At 43.6% G+C, this 12717-nt stretch overlaps 1 protein-coding gene across 8 annotated transcripts in view; it reads right to left on the minus strand.

Annotated features, from left to right (window-relative positions):
• znf521 (zinc finger protein 521) overlaps nucleotides 1-12717 on the minus strand; it is an 89643-nt gene that overhangs the window by 11872 nt on the left and 65054 nt on the right. For all 8 annotated transcript variants that reach the window (XM_044020068.1, XM_044020069.1, XM_044020066.1 and 5 more), the window contains one exon: nucleotides 6647-6778. In XM_044020068.1, coding sequence (XP_043876003.1) covers nucleotides 6647-6778 — 132 coding nt within the window. The remainder of the gene's footprint in view (nucleotides 1-6646; nucleotides 6779-12717) is intronic.

Here is a 12717-nt window from a genome sequence, read left to right on the forward strand (position 1 = left end):
TGTCCAAGTGTTGTGCAAAACAAGTCACCAATAAGGTGCCTCTGCTCGCTGCTTCTTGTTGACTGAGGTGAATTAGAGAAGGCCCTTGTTGCCTGGTATAAGGAACAGGGAACAGCAGCAGCGACATTAAAGTTGCATTGGCCTAAATAAAAATTGTAGGAGAGACTATGTCAGATGGCGGGTGAAAACTCCTTAATTACCATTAAATGAATACACCATCGATGACATTGTTATGAGATATGTAATTGAAACAAAGGAGAACAATTTATGTGCTAACAGTAAAACTGGAGTGGCCATATTCATGGCGCTAGACCTCGCGAATGGCATAATGTTTTGGGAATAATGATGCTCTTTATTTAGCACTACTGTGGGGACAACAAGCCAGAAAATAAACAACCACAAAAAAAAAAATTGGCATGGCTTCAAGTGGAAAACATGGCCTCCATTAGTCTACATTGCTAATTATATTGACAATATAAATATTCATGGCGTTGCACTATTTATTCATGCAGACTCAGACTGCATCCACCATCATATAATCACACAGCGCGCTGGCAAAACATATACCATGCATTTATGCTTTAATTAACACACAGTTCACACAGTTAAAAGCGTGGAAAAGGGGATTGTGTGCAACTCCAGTGTGTGTGTGTGTGTGTCTTGCACATGTGGGTGTCTTGTGTGTCTCTGCACGCTCTCCAAGGAGCACTTCAAACGTGCCGTTTGTTATCCCAGACCCTTGCGCTTTAAGGATGGCTGTCTAATCTCAAAGGTCTGGATGCTCTGGAAAAGTTAGCATGTGGGGCTTCATTTAAATTTCTTACAGCTCAAAATAACTTTTCTTCTAATGCATGCACTGCGGGGCCACAAGGAGAAGGGGGGGGGGAGCATCACCTCAAAAGGTGAGGTGTCTGTCGGAGATGGCTTTGGGGTCGCAGCAGCCCTGTGGCAGGGCTCTGCAACATTAACGTGTCCCAATTTGGGCTCACCTGGGAGAGCGGTTATTAATTATTGAGCTGCATACACTTGAGACACACTCAGCTTCATTGAATGTCACAGTCCTGACCTGGGAAATAAAAGTTTAGATCCAGAGCCGGCACACTGAGGCAATGCCTTCAGACTGCTAATGCCTGGGCGACAGCTGTCGGTGGAACATGGCAGCATGTAAACCAGAAATGAACAAATCTCCTCTAATGAACAAACAACAACTCCATGGTCCATTTCTGAAACTAATGGCCACAGCAATATGAAGACAAACATAATTGCAGCTCGACGGCTGGTTTTGCAGGCTGTTACAAAACATTCCAGCTCAAGGTTGAAAGCTCGACTGTAATGCATGTTTATTGTGCTCCAAAAAATGACAACAGTTTTCTTTGTGGAGAATAAATGCTCGGGATTAAAATGCAATGTTGAAATATAGCTTTTTTTTTTGTTTCCTTTGGCTGTGTTTTATCTGCATATACAGACGCAGGTCAGAGCAGCTGCAGGAAACCTTCATTATGTCTTTGGCTAGAGGAGGAAAAAGTCAATACAGCAAAAATAAAAATGGATTTGAGACTTGGGGGGCCTTCAAATGCTGTACAATGGGGCTAAACACAACTGAGATGTCAAGTTAGCTGTTTCTCCCTGTGTTCATGTGTGTCTCGTCCAATTTCAGTTCGAGACATGTTTAACGTGAGATGTGTGATGTGCATATAACACAGTGTGGCTCTCTCTGTATTTAGAACCAGAGCCTGCAATGCATTGAACGTCCAGTGTTTACTGTTTATAAAATAAATATATTACTGATAGGTATTTCGTATAATTGTTACCATCTTGAGCTGCAATGTTTCTGCAGCAGCCTGAAAGAACAAATCGGCCAGAGTGTGCATTTTGTGTTTTAAAGCTGAAGAATACAGCGAAAATAAAGAATGACATACTGTATGTATAGTTCCGTGATACCATTTGGCACAGGGACACGTTCAGTTTCACTCATTCTTACACAGCGGACCTTCAATAACACTTTTGATCGTCCTGTAAGACCAGCCATTTCTAACTATGGACAGAAGCAAATTAACTCTAATTTATTTAAATCAGCGTTGACATTATTTAAAAGCATCTGTCATATTTACGATGACTAAATATGTCTGCAGAATTCAGCATTCGGTAGTAAAAAAATAAAATAAAATAATGGTGATCATTTAATAAGTCATGACAGTTACAAGTTGGATGCTTTGTGTACATCACCGTTCTCCAGCTTGTAATGAAGGGATAAGCTGAAATGGGCAATGGAGGGACATTGCACTGGCATTTGGCAGCACGAGTATGACAAATGTTATTGCACTGCCCATTTAGAGGAGGAAGAGGAGCATGTCTTCCTAGAGGGCTTAAAATGAGGACATACAGAAACAGGGAAGAGCTAATCCAAAAACCACATCCAAACAGGATCAGTGGCTGGCCATTGTGTCTCTCCCTGCTGAGAATAGAGAGAATGTGTGTGTATGAGCGAGTGAGAGAGAGAGAGAGAGAGAGAGAGAGAGAATGAGAGAAAACTTTGTGGAGTTTGTTGGCCGTGGAGCCAGAGCGGAGCTGAGCAGATCGCTGAGCCGGGTTGGGCGTCAGGGGTGTCAGGGCTGAGGGGGCTGAGGGGCCAAGGTCTCCTCGCTGTGGGGGATATTAAGCCCTCTGATTAGATCTCAGGGGCCGCCCATGGCAGACATCTCCTTTACTACAGGCCCCAGCTCATCTTTATTTTGGCAGGGTGGTGCTCTCTGCAGGCTGCACTGCACCAATACTAAGCTGTTTGTGCAGGGAAGAAAAAAAAAGTTGATCCTTTTTCCCCCCTTTCTCCTTTTCATTTATTTATTCGTCGAGCCTACATGTGTTCGCCTCTGCTTAATCTTAGAGTTCTCAATGCAGAGGCTGATCCAAGTGTTCCGAGGCAACACAAACAAGCTGGCTGTGCAAGTTGATTTGCCGCCATGAGCTGATTGCGACTAATATCAAGTTAACGCTAAGCCTTTGTCGGTGTTTTTTAGGACGTAAGCTGTCATGATTCACACATCACACAGGCAGAACGCGGGCAGCAACTAAACAAGAAACTAATTAAACTACTGTATTTGTCAGACTCTTGTGGATTTTAACGCGGTGCATCCTGTAGTTTCTCAAGTTTGTACTTCACGCTGTGACGTAAGTAACAAATACACACACACATGTATGACTTTTATCAGGCACACTTCCTCCTGTTTTGTTTGTCTTAAGCACATATCCCCAATCACAATTTCCACACCAGCCCTCACCACTGCTCCTAAGGGTGCAGGCAGACACTTCTAGCTGCAGGCTCCCCTACTTCTGAAACCTGTCAAATCTGTCCTGAGAGAGTCAGCCTCTCTCTCATCATCCTGGGGCTTATGGACCTCTCTCCATTTACCCTCCCTCCCCTACACAGCTCTCTTTTCCTCCTCCTCTTCCCCACTTTCATCTCACTCAAACTTGCCAGTTGCAACCTTCTCAGCTTCCTCTAAGTTTTGTCTCCTTTTCTCCTCTATTTGGTCTCCACTCATCTATTGTCTATTACTTTTTTCCCCCCTTCCTCTAGTCGGGTTTTGTCCCCTCTCCGTTCCCTTCAGTGCAGATCGAGCATAATCAGGTATTCTCAGACTGAGAATCACTTCCTGCCTCCCACTGAGCTGCAGGTCATGGTGGGGGTGGATCAACCTTAAACACAGGCATTTGAATGGGCACAGTCTTTCAAGTGCACACAATAAACTAGCCGCTATCACTGCCACCACCACCACCACCTAGTCTAATCAAAGTTTTGCTTTTATGTTCAGGCTCACTGGGTCAATAACGGGGATCCTTTCAACTCTGTAAGTAAGTTTCTGGAATGGTACACACAATGAGTCGAGGGCAACTCATCCATGTTGGCTAAACAAAATGGACCTCACAGCGAATTAAGATGTCCCGTGGAAAGAAACGACCGCCGGGGTTGCCTGTGCATGCAGTTTATTGCGAACCATTATTTTACTGTCAGCTAGCGGCTGCGGCAAGAGTGACAAACGCACTAGGAGGAAACTCGGAGAAGTCATGCACTGTGTATAGCAACACGAACTTAGTTAGGTGTTTGTTTTCTGCGTGAAACTGATCGCTATCTTTTGACTGCTGAACTACCACCACTGCACGTTTATTATACTGACTCGAAAAGAAGATTCCCCTGAACCAAAACAAGTAGTTCCACAAATCTGTTCAACAACCTGGAAAAACCCATAGGGAATATACCAGCACTCTGATCATTAGCTTGATGAGGACTTAATGAAAAAGTTGCTTTATGTTCAGTAATGGAACTGAACCATGTGGATTTACCAAAGTACTTCAGTGTACTTTTACTTTACATGGACATTTGATGCTTAATTGGACTCCAGCTCTTCATAGAAAGCGATAATATTTTTCCTGATTGTGTTTAAGATAAATTATTATAATTTTGTTTCATTTGAGACAAACAGACTCATGCCTGAATTAACATTCCCATGTTTTTGCATATGAACATACATCCAAGAACAGCTCCGTCCCTCTCCCTCCTGTCCAAACATGTGGTACACTAACCTCCCTACATTTATTTAAGTATATACTAAGTACAAAAATACAAGCCAAGGCCAGCTGCAAACGAGGGAAATTTGGCCGTGGCTAACGTAATTCAGAAAGAGAAAGATGAGAGAAAAAAAAACAAACAAAGTGTAGATATATGTACATAATCAGATCCATTGGTATGTGCACAGGCAGAAAGATAAGCATCAACGAACAATAATAACACAAGAAATATGGAAATAACCAAGGAAGTTTGGCACCGGCACAGGCACAAATTTACCGTTGAGATGAGAGGAAAAGAGGCGTGAAACTATACAGTTTTAAGTTGTTTGCCTATACAGTAAATATAAAACTGGGTCCCAAATTGAGTCAAATTTGTCCCTGGACCCTCTAAGAGTAATTTTCTTCAACTGCATTAAATCTCTCAGTCACACAGACACTGTGATTTTTTTGGTTTCCAGTGTAAAATTATTAGCAGTGTCGTAAAAAAAAACTTGCATTCAGTTTAAAATCGATATTGAAGTCCAGGATAATGTCAGAGCAAAGCAAGACCAAAACATATGGGATACGTTGGCAGGGCTGTTATGATACAAAATACATCATTCTTATCATTACCTTTCCCTCAAAACCCGTGAACTGTTGCCAGTTAGTCTAACACTTTATATGAAAACCTGAAGGAAGAGTTCTCTATCGATCCGTCTTTCACTTGAGTGAAATTCTGGATGGTACTTCCACGCTGTATGGAACCTAATGTATGTCTATACTAATTAAACAACATGCCGTCAGTTTATGGAATGTTAAGACTAGTGTCTTTTCTCTACTTTACGCCAGGCTTAACTTGAACAAATATATTCAAGGACAGCTGTCAGCAAATCTTTCAATTCCCCCCTTTCCTCTGAGAGTGACTTTAGTCTGTCTGTCCCCTGCATCCCCAACAGAGGGAGGCCTTTCAGTCCATCCGAGTCTGCCCTCCCCAAGACCACGGGCTTTCGCCCATCTGCCTGTCTGCTCTGCGACCGCTGTCCTGAGGGGGCACTCTGTCTCTCCCTCCTTCCTTCTTCCTCCCAGCATCCCTCTCTCTCATGTGCTGTGATCGATATGGACGCGGAGGGAGAGGGGGGACCTGTCTGTCAAAGCCGGCGGTGGAAAATGAAGGCTCAGATGAAGAAGGCATGCTCTGTATATTAAATGCTCAGCCCCCTGTGAGGGATGGAGGGGGGTTCGAGGTTGGGATATATCAATAGGCGTTTGCTAAAAGAGAGATAAGGCCAAAACAGCAATGAGGGAAGTACAATGGAAAAGAGGGAGTGGGTGTGGGAGGGGAAGGGATAAGGAGGTGATGAAGAAGTAAAAATGAGGAAGAAAATGATATTTGAGTAAAATGCTTAATGTGAGGCATTGATGTTAATTGATTTAACAAGTGGAGGAGAGACAAATTAGGTTTTTTTTGGTGGGGGCAGGAAACACAAGAAAGGGAAATGAGCTGAAGAACTAAAAAGTGTGAGGAAGAGTAAAGAGCTGAGAAGGGAGAAAGAGTGAAGAGCTGAAGTTAACGACTTTGCAGATTTCATTATAGAGATAGTTAACCCTGTTGACACTGAAGGAGGGCACCATCCTCTCAGGAGGAGTCCGGTCCTTCCACCTCCACACACAGAGACAGATGAGATCATTACAGCTATCAGCACCACTGCCATCCACAATTAGCACATCTCCTTTTCTTTCCCCACTCCTCCATCCCCCATCTCCCCTCAGCTCACACTGTCTTCCCCCCTGATCTCTCCCCCCTCTCACCTCATGACACTTCTTTGGCCTTGATTTGGAGGCAATTTGACTAAATAAAAAGCCACATGCAGCAAACTACTCCCAGCTTCCGACGACCCGCTTGCTTGACCTTTACCAACTCATTTAGAACGCATTCGCCGTTTTCACACTGTAACAAAAGACGCTTGCAAGACGGAGCGCCGCACATTTCATTTGCATATTGACGAAAGTGTCTCCAAAAAGAAACGTAGCTCCGTCTCGCTATTGTGTTTCTCAGTTCACTGGAACACAAGGCCATGACGCTCACATGCACAGTACACACCTGTAAAGCAGACAGGACACTTGAAAGTCCCTCCCATGCCCTCAAAGCTGTGCTCAATCAGGTGGCATTGAAGCTTCGCTGGTGAGTCGAACGACTGACTACAGAGCTTGCATTCGTGGTTCAGTCCTTCCTCTGTAGAGAAGAAACACACACAAAAAAAACACAGAAACTCATAAGAGAGCAAATAAGCAGAGGGTGAATAGCAGAGGTCTCACATTGTACATTTTTCTTCCACACGAAATTTAAATTCAACAGTTATGCCGCAAAGCCTCCTGCCGGTCAATTTCATGATACGACAGAAAATAATATAACGTGTTATCTGCTCCCATCAGGCATAAATTAGTTGACCAGCTGGGGTCCTATTTGTTCAGAGGAGGTCTTGCACTTTGATCATCACAAGCATCACCTTTTTGATTAAGTTACATGCAGCACTTTTTGATTTTTAGAGTCTACGATTTAAAATAGGGAAAGGGAAAATAGGGGAAAAAAAGACTAAATGAAGGAAGCTATAAATAATCTATAAATAATCTGTACAAGATGGAAAATGCACCAAAACAGACAAATAGTCTCTATACAATCATTACATTCATCTTCCTGCGAGGACACAATTATTTAAAATGGGTTTAAAATCTTCATTTCACACCAAGCAATCATCTCATGACTTCCGCGGTGTGCACCGACTGAAACAAATCTCCTTTTATGACAAGCTCATGTCGACATTTTTATACAGTGATATGACAGTTATTCCAATGGCACGCCAGAGTCCTAGTTTATCTGCTCAGCATTAGAATTCCCCACACATCTATTTTGACTTTAGATTACCTCAGCTGTGGCCAGAGGTAGCTTTAAAAAAAAATAAATAAAAAAAATGGTGTTCAGACTGGGAACCCGCATACTCATTTGCAACACCGCGATGTGCTGACTCAGACTTCCAGAAAACTGCCCATCTCCAGTGCGTCAATAAACAGCCTATACAGTCTGCCATGGGGCCCGAGTAGTGCTCTATCAAACTGCTGCCAAGCCCAACATGGCCCACTACTACAAGAGGGTGGAGTGTATGCACTGGGGACTCATTTTTAAGTTTATCCCTTGATCTCCACAGCCCAGTGCCCACTGCACGGGCCGTGTGTACAGAGAGCACAAACTCACAAGTCACCTAAACTGCTGTGCCCGCCTCAAGTCCTGGAAAACCCAAGCAAAGGGTTAATTGAAGGTGCCTGTCTAATAATCAAGGCACTTCCTGGTTTGCAATACTTGTCTGCTCACCCACCAACACTTTAATTTGGAACTTCTAGTATCATAATAACACTTAAAAGTGCAGTGTGTCATTTTTTGATATTATAATTTGGCTTCTGTTTTGTCTTTGCGATGAGAAACACGTGACATTATTTTCTTTACGCCGCGTCCTTCATCTGGAAAATGGACTCTGTCAGGCAATGATGGCAGACCTGACTGAGAGAGCATCTGTGTGTGCACTGGCAGTGCAGCGGTGGGTGGGGGCAAAGGACATTCATCACATCAAATTACTGAATGACCAGGTTTTTCTAAGCAGTAGAATTCACTTCACAACATTTCTTCACGGGCACATTGTGGCTTTTCAGCCGTATCCCACACTGTTTGCAGCCGTGCCGCTTTACTAGCACAATATTGTTGTCCCCCAGTCATGTGGAGTTACTACACTACAGTTTTGAGTGGAAAAATATTTTACTATTTTTTACATTTTATATGATTTCAGCTGTTTTTTTTTGTTGTTGTTTTTTTTAAACTTCTGCATGATGAACCTTTTAAAATAATATTTAAAAAAAAATCTTCGGCAGTGCTGTGTGTATGTGTAAATGTTGGACGTTTAACTGTAACATATTAACACATGTTCTTTTACAGGCTGTTTTTGATAACATAAAACACGGTGTGGTGTGTACACACACGCGCGCACGCACACAAGATGGTGTGTGGAGTATAAAAAACAAGCTGTAAGTTGACAGGCTCACAGTCTGTATTCCCCCGTGACTGTCTGGCAAAAGGTAAAGGCTGATCAAAGCAACTCATTGTAGTTTGAAAGGGGAAAGAGTTGATGGTGTGTTCTGCAATCATGCATTCGACAGATGAGATATTCTGTAGCCGACACGTGTGTGTCTGTTGTTGTGTAGCAGCAGGCGTCAGCCAAAGAGTGGAAGGAGGGGTGGCACGGGTGCATCCACATAGACGGGTGAGAGGAACACCGCTCGCTTTGATCACCATTCGGGTTTGTTATCCGTGCAAGAGTGTACACTTAGGTCAAGCCTGCTACAGGGTTCACAGATCTGTTGCTCTGCCATATGCGCAGCCCTCATTTGACCCTAGTGCATAACACTGTCCCTTTGGAGATCTGGCCTGCTTCATTATGCAGATAACGTTGCACCTGCCTGACTGACCTTGTGTGTGTTGTGTGTGTGTGTGCGCGCATTTCTGTCTGTGAGCAGGTGCATCAGCAAAACGGCAACAAGATACAAATGTACTATGTTTCAAACAGGAAGAATAAAGCTGTTTTTATTCATTTATTTCTTTATTTTCCTGACTTCAAAAGTCCCATTAATAGAATAAAAACTAACATGTGTCTGGCTCTTAATACTCCCCCGCCCTGCTGTGGCTCTTGGCTCCAAGCCCAATCGTCCCTGTTAAAGATGCAAACCTTTAAAAATGAGTCATAGACATGCTCAGTATTTTCCAAATTACCGAAACAAATGTAAATAGCACATTCGTTGTGAATTATTTAGCACGGTTTTAATCCATATTTAGTGGCTGCCATTCACGACGTGACTGACTATAAACAATAATAATGACTATTTATAAACTACTATCGTCCGCGCGGCTGTGCGACTCGTTGATGCGTTATATCATTGATCAAACAACCAACAGAATTCAACTGACAAATCACTGCTGATCCGGAACACATGCATGAAATATGCAGTGTGTAGCTATTCAGCTTTCTTTCATATAACCTAAGCTAAAAGACGGCTAAACAAACAGGTGGAAAGAAACAGGGATTGGGAGAGCAATAGAGGATCTGACTGTGAGTCTGTTATGATCAGCCTGTGCAGTGCTGGGTTTCTATTCACCAGTGTAACAGGGGTTGAATCAGGCTGGCAGTGTGTTTCTTAGTGAGAGCCAAGGGAGGAAGTCAGCTCGCTCGCCCCTATAGCTGCCTCATTGGACTGAGGTCACTTCCTGTCGCTCCCCAGCCCTTCTGCAGCGCTGCCCAATCAGCATGGCCCTGCGTGAGCCCCCACCCCTCTCTATGCAGCGAGCAGACTCTGGATATAGTTACAGGGCCACAGGGGACTGTCAGCTCTCTTTCTCTGTCCTCATCTCTCTCTCCCTCTCCCTCCTCCCACTCCCTGTTTCCAAGTCTCCCGAGTGTTCTCCGCTGCCACCACCCTGTCCCTCTGCACTCCTAAGAAAATCCTTTAGATGAGAACTGCTCCTGTGCCTGCTCCCTCTAAGCATCCCTGACACCAGCAAAGTAAGCCCATCTGCATATCCACAGGGCCTCGCGTTCCTGTGGCTCATGGTTTATGTATTTCACAGCTCCTTAAAACACAAACGCTTAATATCTCTCCCATGTGGAGGACAGGAGAGGGAGAGAGGAAAAACTACTCTCAGAAAGAATGGTCTTTATTTCTTTGTGCTGTTTACTTCTTCATCCAGGCTGAAGTTCATATGCTACTGAAGGTTGTTTGGGGCTCGCAGGTTTGGCTTGCATAGTTTAGTGTCTTTATGTAACGACGCCACAGCTGCAGCATATTAAGTTCTGTAAGTTCGAGGTGGTGGTTAAGGTTTCTTTGAATTCGACAGAGATGTCTTACTTTAGTTAAGAGCATAAATGCACAGCCATCAACTGACAGTGAGTAAAAGACTGAAGCGAAAGTAGCTCAAGACAGTCTAACTTTCCGATAATAGTGTGTAGTTAAGTATAACACTGGGGATTGCTTAATTAAACACTCTCCCTTGGCTAATTCGTTCCAACACCACCACTGCCCCTTTCTCTATTTGACCAATTCTGCAAAGGGGCAGTAGGAATTGAAGGGATTTCAGGATCACTTTTAGCATCTCATACTTAGATTTACACTCCTCTCTGGGGTAAAGCTGATGGTTCTCTGAAGCTCACTCTTAACAGGGACCTATGCTGATTGTGTCGCCAAGGCAGCACACTCTCGCAAATGATATTAAGGACATCAATCAAGGCACTTCTTAGCGGAAAGCAATGAGTAAACAAGTGGGAGAACAAATTGAGAATATTTAATAGGCCAGAAAGGGTTGCTTTGGAAAAGCTGCGGACACAACAGCTGGATTAATAAAAGCTGGTCCAGTCAAAGCGAACAGGTCAGTGAAATACCAGCGATGTGAAGTATCAAACCCTCGCCATAAAAATGGAAATACCTGTTTGAAGCCCTTCTGTTTATTATGAATTTCACCTTTAGCAAGAGTTTGCTTTCTGTTCCACCATCTGCCTCATGCAATGCAACATTAGTGCTGGAGTTGTGTGTTAATAAACCAAGAAGATTTGGTTTTTCAGTGGACTCACTGCTGTATATACAACCCACTACGGGACTGTGTATGATAGCAGAGTAGACAGCTTCAGGCCTGTAAACAGTAGGTGGGTTTACTTCTCTCTTCTCTCTGCGGGAACTATCCATTAACAGATAATGGGGGGAAAATCAGAGTGATTAAGGCCCAGGGAATTATGGGTGAATACAAATTGACTCCACCTCCGTGTGGTGTGCTCTCTTGAGGTAGAAACCCTGCTCATGAGAAACAAACTCATTTCAGAACTACTAGAATTCCCATTAAGGTTTGAATGCAGCGGATGGGGGTAGGAAGGTGGTAGGTGGGAGCGCAAAGGGATGGACTCCCCCTGGACCAAAGCTGATTGGAGAACTAGTGCCTGGGGGGAACATTACTAATATCTATTTCCTGCCTCCTCAGTTTGAGAAGGACGGAGTGAATCAAGTGCAAAATGTTGAAATTAAAGTACGAGATTTAATCAAGGCACCTTCAAAATTCACCCCATTCTATCAAACAGTTAATATATTACACATTTCAGCAGTGACGGAAACGTATTTGTGTGCTAATAAAAGCAAAGGGATTAGAAAACTACGACGGCATGAAGGGAGATGCTTTAATTTTTTTGTGTGTCTTGCCTGTAGGTAAAAGTGAGGCAGGAGAAAAAGACATGTACTGTAAAGATAAGCTCAGCGAGGTACCAAAGCTCTTGTGTCATGCTTCCAAGTTCAGTGCACGCCTTCTAACCTCCAGAGAGAGAGAGGAGGATGGGTGAGGTGAGACTGTTGGCTGTGACATGTCAGAAGTGGTGGCGACGCCCTCGCACAGCAAGAGCAAAGGATTCTGGGGGAACACGTCTCTGGAAGCATGTCAGCTCTGATGCATGGCAGCTCGTTGGAGGTGCTAATCAGAGCAGGGCTAGGCTCCTGCTAAGATCAGCCACTCTGCGCCTACATTAACCGCCTCACAGCTCCCCATGGCTGCTGGGCCGGAGGTAGAAACACCAAACTGACAGGTTTCTGTGTCGAGATAAACATGCGTAACGCGTGAACGGATTTTACAAAAGGTTTAGTCGACTAGAACACATTTTGGAGTTCAGAAAAACAAGGTGGACACAAACACAAGGACGCTATTCCTCTCCATAACAGATACACACACCGAGCAGACATTTCCAGTTGAGTTATTTTGCCGCGAGTCCCTGCATGTAGACTTTGTAGCAGGTACTTACACGGCGAAAGAAAATAGCCTGCATCATTATAAAAGTATGTTTTGCCATTTTATACAAAAGGAAAACAGATGTGTAAATGATACATTAAGCCATGCATGTGCCACTTAAATGGAATCTGGTATTTATTAAGAACTCGCTGTTTTCCTCTATAGCATGCGTGGCTTACATTAGGTAAAACACAAGTTTATTGACTAAATTGTCTAAACATGGCAAACAGTCACATTACGTCAAACAAAATCAGACGGAAACTATATTAAATTTGATATTTTGCATTGCTCCAGCCTGGTTCATGTTACTGAATAAT

This window comes from Solea senegalensis, linkage group LG1 (genome assembly GCF_019176455.1).
Source record: "Solea senegalensis isolate Sse05_10M linkage group LG1, IFAPA_SoseM_1, whole genome shotgun sequence".
In the NCBI taxonomy this organism is placed as follows: domain Eukaryota; kingdom Metazoa; phylum Chordata; class Actinopteri; order Pleuronectiformes; family Soleidae; genus Solea; species Solea senegalensis.